Source organism: Orcinus orca, chromosome 6, assembly GCF_937001465.1.
Source record: "Orcinus orca chromosome 6, mOrcOrc1.1, whole genome shotgun sequence".
Taxonomy (NCBI): domain Eukaryota; kingdom Metazoa; phylum Chordata; class Mammalia; order Artiodactyla; family Delphinidae; genus Orcinus; species Orcinus orca.
Genome location: NC_064564.1, coordinates 99,917,217 through 99,934,728, shown reverse-complemented (window position 1 = coordinate 99,934,728; position 17,512 = coordinate 99,917,217). Strand labels below are relative to the sequence as shown.

General features: G+C 39.9%; 1 protein-coding gene across 8 annotated transcripts in view; it reads right to left on the bottom strand.

The window, feature by feature from the left end:
• Window positions 1–17,512, bottom strand: part of SNX30 (sorting nexin family member 30) — a 121,748-nt gene that overhangs the window by 51,456 nt on the left and 52,780 nt on the right. For 7 of the 8 annotated variants that reach the window (XR_007477860.1, XR_007477861.1, XR_004483045.2 and 4 more), the window contains exons 3-4: window positions 13,504–13,614; window positions 2,885–3,043 (exon numbers count right to left, since the gene is read on the bottom strand). Coding sequence is in view for 4 of the 8 variants with exons in the window: in XM_004269329.4 (XP_004269377.1) it covers window positions 2,885–3,043; window positions 13,504–13,614 (270 nt within the window). In the remaining 4 variants the exon portion in view is untranslated. The remainder of the gene's footprint in view (window positions 1–2,884; window positions 3,044–13,503; window positions 13,615–17,512) is intronic. The other variant, XM_049710977.1, reaches the window with a different exon arrangement.

Genomic DNA, 17,512 nt, shown 5'->3' with positions numbered 1-17,512 from the left:
TCCATCTCTGTCCTTCCTTTCTATGCCACCTGCCTGAGACAATGTTCTAAAGATCCCATCTCGGGGAAGTCCCTGGCGGTCCAGTGGTTAGGACGCTGCGATTCCACTGCAGGGGGCGAGGGTTCGATCCCTGGTTGGGGAGCTAAGATCCTGCATGCCACAGCCAAAGAAAAACATTTTAAATAAAATGATGATCTTATCTCCCCTTCTAACCTCATACACTCTAGATAAAAGCATCCCTGTAGGCACCAGGCTTTCACAAGACCATAACTGAAGCCCTGGAGTTCTAGGAATTGCTCCACAATGTTTTTTTGGATCAGGGTTCGATCCAAATGGACTCACTGGACTGCATAAACTCGACTTCAAGTAGCACTTTACAAAGAATCCCCAGTTAACCAAGTTCATTAACGTGTTGAGTACAGTTATTTAGTCGTACCTATCTGACTGCTGCACCCATTCTGCCAACGATGAAAACACTGATTTGAACACAGCTGATACTAACATCCTCCACCTCCCCCAGCATCAGTGGTTTCTTCTTAAGGACCCTTCTAATTTGTGGTAAGATCATGTCATCACAAGGAAGAGGAGAGCTTCTGCGTTCCCTATGGCAGAGCATGTCAGTGGCCTATCTAAGGACAGGACCAAGTTATTCAAAGCGTTTTAAGAGAAAAGATGGGGGTACGGGGTGGGTGAGATGGGGAGTTATTGTTTAGTGGGTACAAAGTTTCAGTTTTGCAGGATGAAAAAGTTCTGGAGATTAGATGTACGACAGGGTGAATATACTTAACATTTCCCAACTGTACACTGTAAAATGGTTAAGATGGTAAATTTTTTTTTTTTTTTTTTGCGGTACGCGGACCTCTCACTGTTGTGGCCTCTCCCGTTGCGGAGCACAGGCTCCGGACGCACAGGCTCAGCGGCCATGGCTCACGGGCCTAGCCGCTCCGCGGCATGTGGGATCTTCCCGGACCGGGGCACGAACCCGTGTCCCCTGCATCGGCAGGTGGACTCTCAACCACTGCACCACCAGGGAAGCCCAAGATGGTAAATTTTATGTCATGTGTATTTTCCCACAATTAAAAAGAAATAAAAGAAAAGATGAGGTTATTTAGTGCATTTGCTTCAGCAAATAAAACAACTAAGGCAGGAGGCTGTTGTTTTTAAACAAGCCAACTCCCCCGTACTCACTCACGTCAAGTTAGATTTTGATTAAGACTTTGAAGGGCTTAAAAAAAAAAATCAGTTATCTCTGATGATAGAAATCAGGATACTGTTTACCCTGGGGAGGAGCGGGGTGGTGGTGATTGGGAGCAGAGATGAGAGAGGCTTCCAGTGTGCTGGGGATTTTCTGTCTTGATTGGGTAGTGATTATAAAGGTATGTTCATTTTGTGATCATTTACTGAGCTGTGATTTATATATTTTTCTCTATGTATGTTATACTTCAGTAACAAAATTGAGCAAATTAAAAATAAAATCAGTTCATATTGCTTGGTCCACAGATGAACACCACATATACCCCCCCCCCAAAAAAAAAAGAAAGAAAAAACCACCTTTCTTACTTATTCTTTACACAAATTCCTAATGACCGGGGGTCCAAGCTTTCTCCTCCTTTGTCTCTTTATTCAATAAAAATGATGAAACTTGAGGGCCTGCCTGGACAACGAACCACTAATCTGGGTGAAACAGTGAGCTGCACTTTTGGGGAAGAGAGTGGATTTTACTTTGTGTAGTCACTGGAAGAACTACGTCCGAGAAGCAGTTCACCAGGAAATACTTATTTTTAAAAAGAACACAAGTTTGACCTGTGTGGGAAAGGTTTCCAGGAAAAAAAGAAGAGGAACAGGAATGTCATCAAGGAGGCTAAGTGCCAACTGAGGTCCAGGAAAAAGTAAAAAAGAAAACCCACAACCCTGGAGGACTTTGCCAGGTGGCTCTTACGTCCGGAGAATGGCATCCCCTCCAACGTCTTTACGGCAACTGATGCTGTCTGTAAATATTTCTCCATTTTGCCATTTTGAAAAAGAAAACTGAAAAGTACCTGGGCCTTAATACCCTTGCCAACATGGAATGAATTACCTATGGCCTGAATGTGAGAATAGGATACATGAAAATAAACAGATGGGGCTGGAGGGAAGCTGGCACAGGAGTCTGAACACGAGCTCCCATATCTGCAGACAATCAGAGTCGAGCACCTCAGGCTGCCGGTCAGTTCTGCCAACAGGGAAGTTCAGAGAAAAGTCGGGGGCGCCAGCTTGAGTTTGAATACATAGAATCTGGCAGCTGTGTAGGCCCCAACTATTTCCCTGGCAAGTGCCTGGGAAATGCCCACTGGCTAGGAACTTGGCCGTGGGCAAGTAATGCTCAACTACTCTTGGTCGGGCAGTCTGTGCAAACGGTGGCCTCAGGAGCCACAATGACCCTATTTCACAACCTAGTGATGCCAGCTGAACTAGTACACACGCCCTGAACTTTAGTTTCCTTGCCTGTGAAATGAGGCTATAAGCAAATACTCACAGGGTTCCTGTGAAATATGTCCTTACCAAACACTCAATAAACATTCTTTCCCTTTCGTGCCCACCGTTGGTCAGAACGGCCTCACCCAGTAATATCGCCGGTTAAGTGTGTAGGGAAACACTTATCCCTGCTTTTGGTAAGTGAAACTATTCTAACTTCCTTGACTGCTGCAGGGGGATATTTCTCCTAAATTCTAACATGGAAACCGTGCCAGGGCCGATGAGCACCAGAAACAAAAACAAAAAAAACAAACCCAGAGCAATTCTATGACACCCACTACGGGGGTGGCTTGTGAGAGATCAAAACAGCTTTTAAGAAAGAGCCCAAAGAATGCTAACCTGGGAGAGGAACATGAAAAATGCTGCTTACCTTAGCAGTAAGGAAAACATTAAAGTGTTCATTGAAAGAAAGCACAGGATGATCCGTAATTCTTTTCAGGAATTTATCCAAAGCTTTTCTTCTGGTCTCCACAAACTCTTCTGAAAAACGATCCACAACACCTTTCACCACAAACTTCTCAGGAAGTGGCTACAATGACATGAACAAAAATATTCAGAGTAACTGATAAGGAAGTGCAGAGAAAAACCAGGCTAGCAAATAAGTCCTAGGACCATCTGTCAAGAACAGTCTTTCTTCATCGGTCAGATCTTTATGTAGTCATCAGTATAAATATTTCTGAAAAAAAAATACCCATGGAGTAAATCACAACTACCCAGTCAATTTTATAATACAAGAAATGAAACAGTAGAGCATGGTCCCTGGAACACAGAAAACAGTCAGTTAACGTCTACCGGTAAATCGGACGGTATAGTTACCTTTACGTTGCTTGAGGCACAGGTGATATAATGGGAAAGTTAAGGCAAGATAAGAAAGAAAGGAAAGGAGTCAGACAACATCAGCCACACAAAAATTTATTTAAATATCTTAACATCCTACTCCCAGTTCAAGGGGTAAAAGAATTTGGTGAATGAAAAGATAAGTACATTAGGGAAACCCGTGTATCTAAAAAAATACCTTTTCCAAGGCAATTTTTTTGTTTAGGTTTATGCTTAAAGGTTCTTAATAATATAACTTCCTTTACTCCTCACTCAAATAAATCTCTCCATCGTATTTACTCTGAGCCAATATTGTCGGCAATTTAAAACTACCTGGCTTCCAAGGGATCCTTGAGCTTTAACCTATTTCCACAGCAGCTTGATTAAAAGGCCTTCCTCATTACTGCCACCACAGGGAAAGAGAGTATCTGCTAATGCACAATTTGAAAATGTTTTGGTTATGAAATATTAAAAGAACATTTATATTTAAAAAAGGGCAAATGACCCAGTAGACATTTCTCCAAAGAAGATGTACAAATGGCCAAAACGCACATGAAAAGACGCTTGACATCCTTAGCCATTAGGGAAATACAAACCAAAACCACAGTGAGATAATCATTAGAGAAATGCAAATCAAAACTACAATGAGGGGCTTCCCTGGTGGCGCAGTGGTTGAGAGTCCGCCTGCCGATGCAGGGGACGTGGGTTCATGCCCCAGTCCGGGAAGATCCCACATGCCGCGGAGCGGCTGGGCCCGTGAGCCATGGCCGCTGAGCCTGCGTGTCCGGAGCCTGTGCTCCGCAACGGGAGAGGTCACAACAGTGAGAGGCCCGCGTACCACAAACAAACAAACAAACAAACAAAAAACTACAGTGAGGTATCACCTCACACCAGTCAGAATGGCCATCATCAAAAAAACCTACAAACAATAAATGCTGGAGAGGGTGTGGAGAAAAGGGAACCCTCTTGTACTGCTGGTGGGAATGTAAATTGATACAGCCACTATGGAGAACAGTATCGAGGTTTCTTAAAAAACTAAAAATAGAACTGCCATATGACCCAGGAATCCCACTATTGGGCATATATCCTGAGAAAACCATAATTAAAAGAGACATGTACCACAATGTTCACTGCAGCTCTATTTACAGTAGCCAGGACATGGAAGCAACCTAAGTGTCCATCGACCGATGAATGGATAAAGAAGATGTGGCACATATATACGATGGAATATTAGCCATAAAAAGAAACGAATTGAGTTATTTGTAGTGAGGTGGATGGACCTAGAGTCTGTCATACAGAGTGAAGTAAGTCAGAAAGAGAAAAACAAATACCGTATGCTAACACATATATATGGAATCAAAAAAAAAAAAAGGGTTCTGAAGAACCTAGGAGCAGGACAGGAATAAAGACGCAGACGTAGAGAATGGACTTGAGGACATGGGCGGAGAAGTGTAAGCTGGGACGAAGTGATAGAGTGGCATGGACATATATACACTACCAAATGTAAAATAGATAGCTAGCTGGAAGCAGCCACATAGCACAGGGAGATCAGCTCGGTGCTTTGTGACCACCTAGAGGGGTGGGATAGGAATGGTGGGAGGGAGACGCAAGAGGGAGGAGATATGGGGATATATGTATATGTATAGCTGATTTACTTTGTTATAAAGCAGAAACTAACACACCACTGTAAAGCAATTATACTCCAATAAAGATGTTAAAAAAAAAACAACACAGTGAGATACCACTTCACACCCACTAGGATGACCATAATAGAGACAGAGAAAGACAGGAAAGGAAAGAACAAGTGTTGACGAGGAGACGGAAAAACTGGAACAAGCATTTAAGTCTGCAACCTCCTTAAACTCTGTAATGTGTGAAAATAGAGATTTTTTTTCTTTTAAGTTATAGACCCCCAAGCGCACACACACACACACACACACAAATGCTGAAATAAATAAGATACAGGAACATGGACATAGGCAATGTGGAAACCTAAGCACTTAGAGTGAGAAAGCCAAGAAGCAACCCAATTTATAACACGAAAGCGTTCAAATATTTAGGAATTGGCAACACCAGCACTGCTGGAAAGGAAGCACTTGGGTATGAGAGAATTCAACAGCCTCGACTTGAAGAGCTTTGGAAAGCCCGTATGTTTTAGATCTCAAGAGTAGAGACTCTACTGGGTGCCACCTTTGCCTCCGTGCCTCAAGTGGCTGTAGAGAACAGCCCCCTCCCCAAAGCTAACTATTCCATCTGTGTCCTTGACCCATTAGTTTACTATCATGCACCTTGTCACCATCAATTAATTATACCTTCTCTACTGTTTATCTTCAACATCCCCTCATTCAGCTCTATTCTGAGTCTACAAAAACATGGTTGGTTCTCTTTCTACCTGAAGAAAAAAAAAATCTATCTCTTGACCTTACATCGTCTCCACTCTCCTTCCTGTCTCATTCAACCTTTTTGAAAAGAATCATTTACCTTTACTTCCACTCTTCCCCTTGATTTCTCAACCCCCAACCTTTCTTCACCCCAAAACGAAGCCATCATTGGTACTGCCTTCAATGCTGTGTTTCTCTGCCCTATCCCTGCTTCATGTAGAAACCGCTCTTTTAAAGATGATCAGTGACTTTGTAATTACCAAACCCAGTGGATATTTTTGTCTCAGGAGTCCTGTTGAGCATACTCTCATTTGCCTATGCTGAAGAGGACTTAGGGAAAAGGCCTAATGAGCAAATAAGTAGTTAGGTATGCCTCATTTCACGTAACAGATAACCTTCTGAAAAGAGTTATCCATTCTTCAGATTTAGTACATTGAACTTTGTTTAATGAATCAGGGGAGCTTGCTAGTTAAAGGAACCCTGGGGTGAATCCTTCTGCGAACAGAATTTCCTTCTGTAATAAGCATCATTATTGCCAAATGTACATGGCTTCATAAATTTGTTTCTTCCTATTTCAAGCTTCCTTAAAGCGATATACCTACTCTCTGCCTCACCCTTATAATTACCTTCTGGGTTGTCTATGCATAGGAATCTGGATTGCTGGTAAAATCAAGGGCATCTACACTCCGTAAAAGAAATAATACAAGTGAAGAAAAAGTTCAACACAGCTCCAAGCACATGGTAGATACCAAATGAATGCCAACTATTTGTATTAATTGGTAAATACTGAGAACAGAAAGCAAAAAAGGGAAGTGGACTAAACATAAAACTACCACGTTTTAAGCCAAAAAAAATTTTTTTTAAATCACCTGGGATACCATTCTGAACCCACTAGGATGCTATAAAAGAAAAGAAAAAAAAGGAAATCACAAGTGTTGGCAAGTATATAGAGAGGTCGGAACCCTCATACCTTGCTGGCGGGGATGTAAAATGGCACAGTCACTGCAGAAAACGGTTTGGCAGTTCCTCGAAAACTTAAACATAGAGTTACCATGTGATCCAGCAATTAATTCCATCCCCTGGCATACAGCCAAAATAATTGAAAGCAAGTTTTCACACAAAAACTTGTACAACAAATGTTCAATCAACATTATTCATGATATTTGGGCTGGGGAAAAGAGGGGATGGGAAGTGATTACTTAATGGGTATGGGGTTTCTTTTTGGGGTGATGAAAATGTCCTGAAATTAGATGGTGGTGACTGCAAAACATTGTGAATATAATAAAAGCCACTGACTTATACACTTCGGTGAACTTTATGTTATGTGAATTTTATCTCAATTAAAAAAAAAATGCAAGGATGGAAGCAGATGTCAGAGAGGAGAGGAGATGCAATGCTGCTGGCTTTGAAGAAAGAGGAAGAGGTCTGAGCCAAGGAATGCAGGCGGCCTCTAGAGACTGGAAAGGGGAGGAACAAATTCTCCCCTAGAGCCTCCAGAAGGGACACAGCCCTGCCTGCCGCCCCCCCCTTTTTTTCTTTAACATCTTTATTGGAGTATAATTGCTTTACAATGGTGTGTTAGTTTCTGCTTTATAACAAAGTGAATCAGCCATACATATACATATATCCCCATATCTCCTCCCTCTTGCATCTCTCTCCCTCCCACCCTCCCTATCCCACCCCTCTAGGTGGTCACAAACCACCTAGCTGATCTCCCTGTGCTATGCGGCTGCTTCCCACTAGCTATCTATTTTACGTTTGGTAGTGTATATATGTCCATGCCACTCTCTCGTTTTGTCACAGCTTACCCTTCCTCCTCCCCATATCCTCAAGTCCATTCTCTAGTAGGTCTGCATCTTTATCCCCGTCTTGCCCCTAGGTTCTTCATGACCATTTTTTTGTTTGTTTTTTAGATTCCATATATATGTGTTAGCATACGATATTTGTTTTTCTCTTTCTGACTTACTTCACTCTGTATGACAGACTCTAGGTCCATCCGCCTCACTATAAATAACTCAATTTCATTTCTGAATTAATTAATTAATTAACCTGATTAATTAATTAATTAACCTGATTAATTAATTAATTAACCTGATTTAATTCAGGTACTGGAAAGTTCAACTAATGATTCACTATTTATTAACTTATCTACTTGGTAAACTAAAAGCATATATATTTAACAGTACGAGAAAAAGGAGCCAACTAGAAAGTGAAGTTAGACTTCTTACTGATTATTTCATATTAAGAAAAACAAATGCTGCATTACAAATCTCTTCCTATTAATTCCCATGAGTTTACCACTACCCAAAACAAAACTGGGTCCATAATAAATACAAATGCATCCTTCCAGCAAAGCTCCCTTCATAAAAACTGAAGCAAACATTAAATTTCTAAGTGAAATTAAAAACTAAAGACTTTAATAAATGTATTTGCTTCATCTTCAAAATGTGCATTCACTGAGTCATGAAATCTCTCTGCTGTGTAATTATTTGTGCCCCAGTAAATGAAGCGGTGTTAAAACCAACTTCTGAGACAAAAAATACATTAAAAAGCAAAAACCACGTCACAATGAAGACCCTCTGGTGGCTCCAACTATTAGATTACAAAGAAAACCAAAGTGAATTGCGATTATGAGATGACAAACATAACACATCCAGCACAGTTCTAGTTTTAGGTTGGCATTTGAAGAACATATGATTATTTCTTTCTGCTTTTAAAATTCCAGAAAAACAAAGCCATATAAAAATAGAAAAATCTGTTGCAGCACCAGAACATATAAAGGTACTGTTAACAGGACAGAATTTGTTAAAGACACAAAGCAGAAAAGATTGGATTGAGAGAAAAATCCATCAGTATCAACCATCTTGTGACACGACTCAGGCAAGGAAGCAGTCGGCTAAGGAAGTAAGGGGTTGGATTTCCCCAGCAGAGCCCCAGAAGCTGCCAAGTTCAGAGCCACAGGGGCTGGAAACAGGGCAGGTCTCAGGACAGCCAATGCGGAGAGGCAGATGAAGGAACCTGGGGCCTCCCCAGAACCACAGTCTGGCTGGCTGTTCACCTACAATTTCACATGGTTCCAGTGAAGCTCAAAAAAAGTGGGAACTTTATCTCCATGCTCATAACGTAAGCAATAGACTCTGAAAGCTTCGGAATTCTCACATATTTTTAACCACAGCTGTAACTAAAACTGGCAAAAAGAAAAACCCACAAAAAACTCCAAGAACCCACCACCACCCGCCATTCTCCAACTGATCCAAAAGATTCTAAAATTCACCGGAAAAACAAAACGTGCAAATAGGCAGAACATCTCGGAAAACAAAGACTACTGTGGGCATAGATGGGGGCCTATCCAACCAGATGATGAAACGTTCCGTAAACTTGTAATGATTCAGTAGTGTAGCAGGGACACCACACGAAATAGAAAAGAGATCGATGAACCAAAGTGTTCAGAAATAGCCCCAAAATGTACAAATCTAATGCATGACATAGTCTAATACACAAACGATTACACCGGCGACTGATTACTCCTAAATGGTTCTGGAACAACTCACCATCTGAAAAAAATAAGATCCTCCCATCTCGCATCAGAAAAAATTCTAGATTTAAATATAAAACATGAGGACATAAAAGTAATAGAAGAAAATACAGAACATTTTTTTTTTTAACATCCTAGGTTAGAAACAAGCTTCAAAGCCAGAAACTGTAAGGGAAAAATTAACTTGGCTGGGAGGGAAGGGATGTTATCTTTTATGGAGTCAAGCTGAAGACAAAAGACAACTAGAGAAAAAAATAGATATTCTCAACTGGGTTAATTTCCTTCGCAGATATGGAGTGTTTACAAACCACTAAGAAAAAAAACAGAAAAATAAAGAGGCAATTCATTAAAGAAATGCCGACATTCAATAAAGTCATAAGAAGATATGTAGCTTCACTGGTTAAAGAAATGAAAACTAACTGTATAAAAACAAACTCAAAATGGATTAAAGACCTACATTTTCTAAAAGCTAAAATCATAAAAAATTTTAGAAGGGACTACCCTGGTGGCACAGTGGTTAAGAATCTGCCTGCCAATGCAGGGGACACGGGTTCGAGCCCTGGTCCAGGAAGATCCCACATGCCGCAGAGCAACTAAGCCTGTGTGCCACAACTACTGAGCCCGTGAGCCACAACTACTGAGCCCATGAGCCACAACTACTGGACCCGCGTGCTTAGGGCCCATGCTCCGCAACAAAGAGAAGTCACCACAATGAGAAGTCCACGCACCACAACGAAGAGTAGCCCCCGCTCGCCGCAACTAGAGAAAAACCCGTGCGCAGCAACGAAGACCCAATGCAGACAAAAATAAATAAATTATTTAAAAAAAGATTTTTAGAAGACAACATAGGTGTAAAACTTTATGACCTAGGAATGAGCAATGGTTTCTTAGCTAAAACACCAAAAGCACAGGCAAACAAAGAAAACATAGGTAAAGTGGACTTCATCAAGATTTTAAAACTTGGTACTCCACAGGGCACCATCAAGAAAATAAAGAGACAACCCATTAAATGGGAGAAAATTTTTGCAAATCATATATCTGGGAAGAGATAAGTATCTAGATTATATAAAGAACCATTTTAACTCAACAATAAAAAGACACAACCCAATTTTAAAATGGGCAAAGGATCTGAACAGATATTTCTCCAAGGAAGATAATAAAGGTACATTAAAAAAAAAATTCAACATCATTAGCTGTCAGGGAAATGCAAATCAAAACCACAAAGAGACACCATTTCATACCCACTAGGGTGGCTATTATCAAAAAGAAAGATAATAACGGGTGTTGATGCAGACGTGGAGAAAATGGAACCCTCATACACAGCTGGTGCGTACGTAAAATGATGCAGCCACTTTGGAAAACAGTCCGGCAGTTCCTCAAAAGGTTAAATATAGAGTTATACATGATTCAGCAATTATATTCCTAGGTATAGACCCAAGAAAAATGAAAACATATGTGCACACAAAAACTTGCACATGGATGTTCATAGCAGCATTACTCGTAACAGCCAAAAAGTGGAAACAACCCAAATGTCCATCAAAGGTGAATGGACAGACAAAATATGACATATCCATAGAATGGAATGTTACTTGACAATAAAAACAAAGCACTGACACGTGCTACGACATGAATGAACCCTGAAAACATTATGCTACGAAAAAAAACCCAGTCACAAAAGGCCATTGTGTATGATTCTACTTACATGAAATGTCCAGAACAGGCACATCTATAGAGACAGGTAGAGTAGTGGTTGCCAGGCAATGCGGAATATAGAGGATTTGGAAGCAACAGGCAAGAAGTAAGAGGTTTCTTTTGGGGGTGATGAAAAGGTTCTAAAACTGATTGTGCTGATGGTTACACAGCTCTATGAATATACCAAAAGCCCCTGACTTGTACATTTCACATGGGTGAATTGTATGGTATACTGAATTATACCTCAATAAAGCTTTTAAAAAAAAAAAGAAATGAAAATTTAAACAATAATTATGTTACATGTTTACTGGGTCTCCATCTGATAGTTAACTCCCCTGGGCAGGAGTCCCTTGTCTATGTTATTACCCTTCACCTTCCCAAGGGCAGTAAAAAGGCCTAGTAAAAGGACCAAAGTCGATTATTAATAACAGATACCTCCCAGCAAAGGTGCTGTAAGACGAATTTCTCTGGGGGGGGGGGGGGGGGAAGAGTTTGTTTGCAGTCTGACTTTCACGTTTAAGGCAGAGATGCTCTCCTACATTAAATCTCTCTCCACCGCAGATATGCACTAAAAAGTTATCAAGAATTTAATTCTCTAGATGTTTCTACTCACTGCTTTTACCCAGACCGTAGGAAACCAGACTTAAAGATACTCTGGATCCACCATGGGCATTCTGGAGACTTCCATTCTCTCAGTTCTGGCTTCAGTGTCTATGCGTGAGTCTACTATGTTTCACCAGCAGGTGTCGCTGTCTAACCTTTGGTCTTTAAGTACCGAACTTCATATACTCCTAGTTGCCAGGAAGTGCTGCATAATTCCCCTCATGCATAGTGTGGGCTACACATAAAAAGCAACTTCCTTCCAGTACAGTACGGAGAGGGGGAGAAAAAAGAGTAACTGTACAGTGGAAAAACCTGATAAGCACTATCTCAAGTCAGGTGATCAAGGTTAACATCAACAGTGATAAAATACTGTCAATGATAGCATATACCCCTCATATGATGTAATGAGAATGGTACTTCACCCCTGTGCTTTTCCTCCTCAAAACACATCACCCCAGGCTAACTATGAGAAAAATATCAGACAAATCTCAACGAAGGGACATTCTACAAAATGCCTGCCTGGTACTCCTCAAAACTGTCAAGGTCATCGAAAACAAAGAAAGCCTGAGAAACTGTCACAATCAAGAGGAGCCTGGGACCAAGGAGACATGACAACTAAATGTAATGTGTTACCCTGGATAGGATCCTGGAACAGGAAAAGGGCATCAGGCAAAAAACGAGGAAATCTGAATAAAGGACTTTTAGTCAATAATAATGTATCATTACTGGTTCATTGTTTGTGACAAATGCGCCATACTAATAAGCAAAACTGGGTGTAGGGTCTATGGGAATTTGCTCTACTATCTTTGCAGTAACTCTGTAAATCTAATGCTGTTCTAAAATAAAAGTCTGTTTTTAAAAACTTCACTAGCTGCCAATTTTGCCACATTAAGATTTTGAGGAATAGTTCCAACTGTTTAAAACTATAGTTTCTTTTTTGGCATGTTTTTAAGTGATTAGAAGACAGAAAAGCAAAACCTCAGGCCTGGAGAGCAGAGGGAATAGGTGGGGTGGGTGGGTGGGGGGGGGCAGTGGTTTCCCTGAGAAAGAATGGAGCCCCAAGCAAAACCCATCATCCCCATCACAGCACGAGCAACGTGGCCACTTCTGCCTTGAAAACTAAGAAAACTGCTAGTGCGTTCACAGCACAGTCAGCCTTTTCCAACCATGAAGGGAAGACTAGAAGATGCAGTGGTAGCAGGAAAACTGGCAGTGCTAAGAAGTTACCCAGCCAAAGTTTTCCTGAAAGATAAAGCCCTGCTGAAGAGTTTTATGATCCAAATTGCCCCAAAGCCCCAAAGCCCAAGAAACATCTGAGGTCTAAACAGTTATTTACACTAAAATTAAAAAGTAGAAAAGTACTCAATACATATGTTGATTTTAAGTAGTCTTCTAAATTTTATTTGCTCTAGTTTTGTTTTTTAAAATGTGTAGCTAAAATAACAAATAAATAGTATGCTTCTTCAATAAATAGTTAACTGGCTTTTGGTTTGTTTTCTTAAAGGAAAAACTGTGGTTGAGTGGATCGTGTGCTAGATTCCTGCTCTCAGAATTACCCACGTCTAAAGAAAGCCCAGCCAGCTGTAATCTGAGACATCTTTCTCCACCTGGGGGCAGCTATCCAAACCGCAAGAATGGAGTCTAGGAAGGGTGAAACAGTCTTTAAGGAGGCAGCAAATGAGAATTAGGATTCTCCATACCTCAAAAAATTGTTATAATAAAAGTGAAAATCTAACCCAACCCACCCAAGAAACCAGCATACTGTATAGCGAATCAGAAATCAAAACCCTGAAGGTGAACTGTATTATACAGCATCCATAAAATGTACATTTGATGGGTGAATCTGGTATGAAATGTAAGGTAGAGTTCATCCATAGTTTAAAGGGTGAGAGCTGAGTGAACACCGTCAGAAAAGAGAAGGCAGGAAAAGTGAGTAACAAGCTGTACTGACTTAGTACCTACGGGAATGAGATGAGTGGGCTGGGATTCTTCCAGTTTGTTCCTCAACCAGTCAAAATCCTGGTATCTTCGACGAACAGAATATTCTGGCAGGTCAAACTCCACCCGAGTACTCTGCAAATGAGGACAGTGGAACAAAATCAGGGTAAGGGAAGAGTAGCATACCTTGGCAGAATGGAAGGAAAAAAGCTCTCTTTGAATAACCTGGGCAAGAACACACTTTTCTTCCACCAAACGCACCAGCCAAGTGGCAGGGCTCACCAACACGGAATGACAAGTCCGGGCCACGGGGTCCAGTTAAAAATTTCAAGGATCTAGAATGAAAATGTCGAGGTTTCATTTCCCCCTATCTCAGGAAATGGAACTATCCCTCAGAATTGTGCTTGGAAACATTTGATTCATTTCCTCCAAGTTTAACTCTGAGAATTTCTTTTAGCAGAATAATTCCACTGAGGATATTGCTACTGAATCCAAATCTGTGAATCTGTTTTAAAAAAAAAAAGTCTCCACCATCTGCTAAATATGCTGACAAGTTTTGCCAAAGGCAGAGGGGAAACAAGCAGAAAGTAGAGAGAACAGATCACCTGCTCATTTAGGAACCAGACTAGGTGAAAACGGAAAAGGTTTTGCCCACTCTTCCATATTCTGCCAGGACCATAGGCTTGAAACTACATTGTATTTTAGATGATTTTTTAAATCTAGAAGGAAATAATTGTAAAATATCATTGTATTGCAAAAAAAAAAAAATTCCCTGAATTTAAGTTTTCTGAAATGTGATTGCAACACTTTGATAACAAAAACCAATATTAAATAAAATTAATTTATACCAAAGCAGGATTTTTATACATTAATTTGCCCAAACCAAAATTATGTCTCAGATAAGCCATTTTTCCTTGTGAGGGTACCAACTATATGACGGTCACAGTTCTCAGAGGTTAAAGCACAAGATAAAAATGGTTCAAACTACATTTTATAAATTTATTGAAATCTTTCAAGCCAAAAGTCTGTTTAAATCCATGGAACCAAGAAAATCTTAAAAACACATGAACAAGGGACTTCCCTGGTGGTGCAGTGGTTAAGAATCTGCCGGCCAATGCAGGGGACACGAGTTCAATCCCTAGTCCAGGAAGATCCCACATGCCGCGGAGCAACTAAGCCCATGAGCCACAACTGCTGAGCCTGCACTTTAGAGCCCACGTGCCACAACTACTGAAGCCCACGTGCCACAACTACTGAAGCCTGCGTGCCTAGAGCCTGTGCTCTGCAATAAAAGAAGCCACAGCAACGAGAAGCCCGCGCACCACATGAAGAGTGGCCCCCACTCACCACAACTAGAGAAAGCCCGGGCACAGCAACGAAGGCCCAACGCAGCCAAAAAATTAATTTTTTAAAAGGACAGTAACTTAAAAAACACATGAACAAGAGTCATCCATCAAAGCAGCAGCCAGTGAACAGCTTTGGCATCAAAAATTATGATTTCATCCTTCCCAGAAGCCAGGCTCACGGTCTGAGCAAAACTGTGAAGTTAAAGGACTCAGTCTTGGACTAAACCCCAACTAACAATCTTTCTGCCTCTTCTCCCCTTTTCAAAGTTTCACACACCGGCATACGCCCATGAAACACAACCTTCCCGTATGATGCAGGGGTAGGGGTGGGAAGACATGGGGAAATTTGTTTAATTTAGGCATTTGTGATTTATTAGAAGACTCCCCAAAAGAATTAGCATTTCCGAACCAGAGAGACAGACAGATAGATAGATAGATAGAGATAGATAGAGAGAGAGAGAGAGAGAGAGAGAGAGAGAGAGAGGCAGAGAGAGGGAAAAAAATAAATAGAATAGTTAAATCCAAATCACTACTGATGGATCTTTAGGCATAAGGGTGACAGAAATATTGGCAGCAGTAGCCTGGCGCTCCTTCTGAGGCAGGGGCATGAGCAGTCCTAGCATCCCTGAGATGCCACCAAGCCTCCCGGAGCCTCAGTTTCCTCAACAGTAAGGAGGCAGTTTGGAAGGGGCATTCTTCAAGACCGCACGGAGTCCCCCAGCAGATTCTGTCTGGGGACTTGTCGATGATTATGGGCTCAGGAAAGGTCGATTTTGAAGGGTGACAAATGAATGCAACTCATTTTCATTGTAAACAGAACTAATAGAGGGCTCTACTTTCTGTCCTCTTCTGTCACATGATATCCACTGGTTGTTCCTCTTTATTATGGCTTGCAAAACCACTTCATTAAATTATAGTCTATGTAACATTTCTACTCTAACTTTGAAATCAATCTTTGGTAACTACAAAAAGCAGTATGTATGATAAAACACAAGTTTTGTTTCTGCTGTAACCAATTTCACTTTCAAGCAACTGCTTTTTTTTTTTCCTTCTATTTATTTAGGTTCGACACACTTACTTTAAAACTTCAGGAAAATTAAAGAAATAAAAAATAAAAGATCAGCCATAATCCCTCTAAATGGAGATAAATGCAATTAATATTATGGTTTATATCTTTCCATGTTTTTTTCTATGCACAGGCACTCATATTTTCCTATGTCTCTTTAATATATCTTGGACATCTTTCTGTGTCAGTAAGTTCAGATCTACATAATCATCTTTAACACACATGGAGATACCATAATTAAACCAAATCCCCACTTAGGTTGTTACCAATTTTTCAGTCAATAAACCATACTATGGTAAACATCACTGATAGTTCTATTGAAATTACGAAAGAATATACATGAAAGAGTATACGTATCTTTAATCGACAAACTGTTTCCAGTTACAGACTGATTTATATTCTTAGCATATAGTCTCAATACTGAGACTATTTATTTATCTTTGATGGAAGTCTAACTGAAAAATAACATGTCATCTTTGTTTTACTTTTGTTTCTTTAATGACTGTCGTGGTTGAACATCCTTTCAAGTGTTTGTTGGCTGTATATTTTTCTTCTTTTGTGAGAAGTCTTTTTATATATTTGTGAGTCTAGTCTTTTCCATTTGTGAAAGCTCTTTATAGCGATCTACCTATCATAACTGCCAAATGGCTTTTATTATACAGAATTTTAAAATTGTTAGTCAAATTCATCCATTTTTTCCCTGTATGGTTGCTACTTTTAGTGTCATTGATAAGAAGTCTGTCTTCATTGCAAGCTTTTGAAAATATTCACCTGAATTATCTCCTTTATTTATGGCATACATGTATACATATATATAAAATTGCTGCTATGCTACTTCTAGGAATCTATCATTAGAAAATAATTTTTAAACTGTGGCAAAGATACCTGTTATAATGATGTTCACTGCAATATTATTTAAAATAACAAATTCAAAGCAACCTAAATGTCCAACAATTAAAAAACAGTCAGGGAAATTATGGTATATTTATTCTATGGTTATCAGTAATCATGTCTGTAAAACATTTTTAATGACAAAAATGCTTCAGTAATAGTTTTAAGAAAAAACAGCAGGATATAAAATTAATTATACATATTTTATGATTTCATTGGTGTTGAAATTTTCGACATAAAAAGTTAGAAAAATCTAGGACTTATGATGACAACTTTACATTCAACTCTATTTCCAAACTTTCTAACATTCTTACACAATACTTATAGTCACACACACAAAAAACTCATTTTTTAAAACAGCTCCTTTAAGGACAGGGGATTTAATAAATCAGTAAAATTTGTTTGATGCTCTGGAAAGCAATAACATAAAAGAAAACCCATCATGAAAGAGAAGGATGTTCACACTCTCTGACCTGATAATTATTTTACTTATTTTTACCACCACTTGTTCTAGAAAAGATAGAGCGATATGTGGAATATGATCAAATGACATAAATTAGAAGTAGGTGAGCAAGATAAAGAAAAACAAGGACAGAGAGAAAAAGTAGAGCTGGGAACGAGGCTAGCAAAACACACTCACCTTGGAATTCTGCACACTTGTTAAAATTGGGCCACAGACATTACTGTGAATTTCTGGAAAGAAATCTAGTCCGTTATAGGACATACAGTG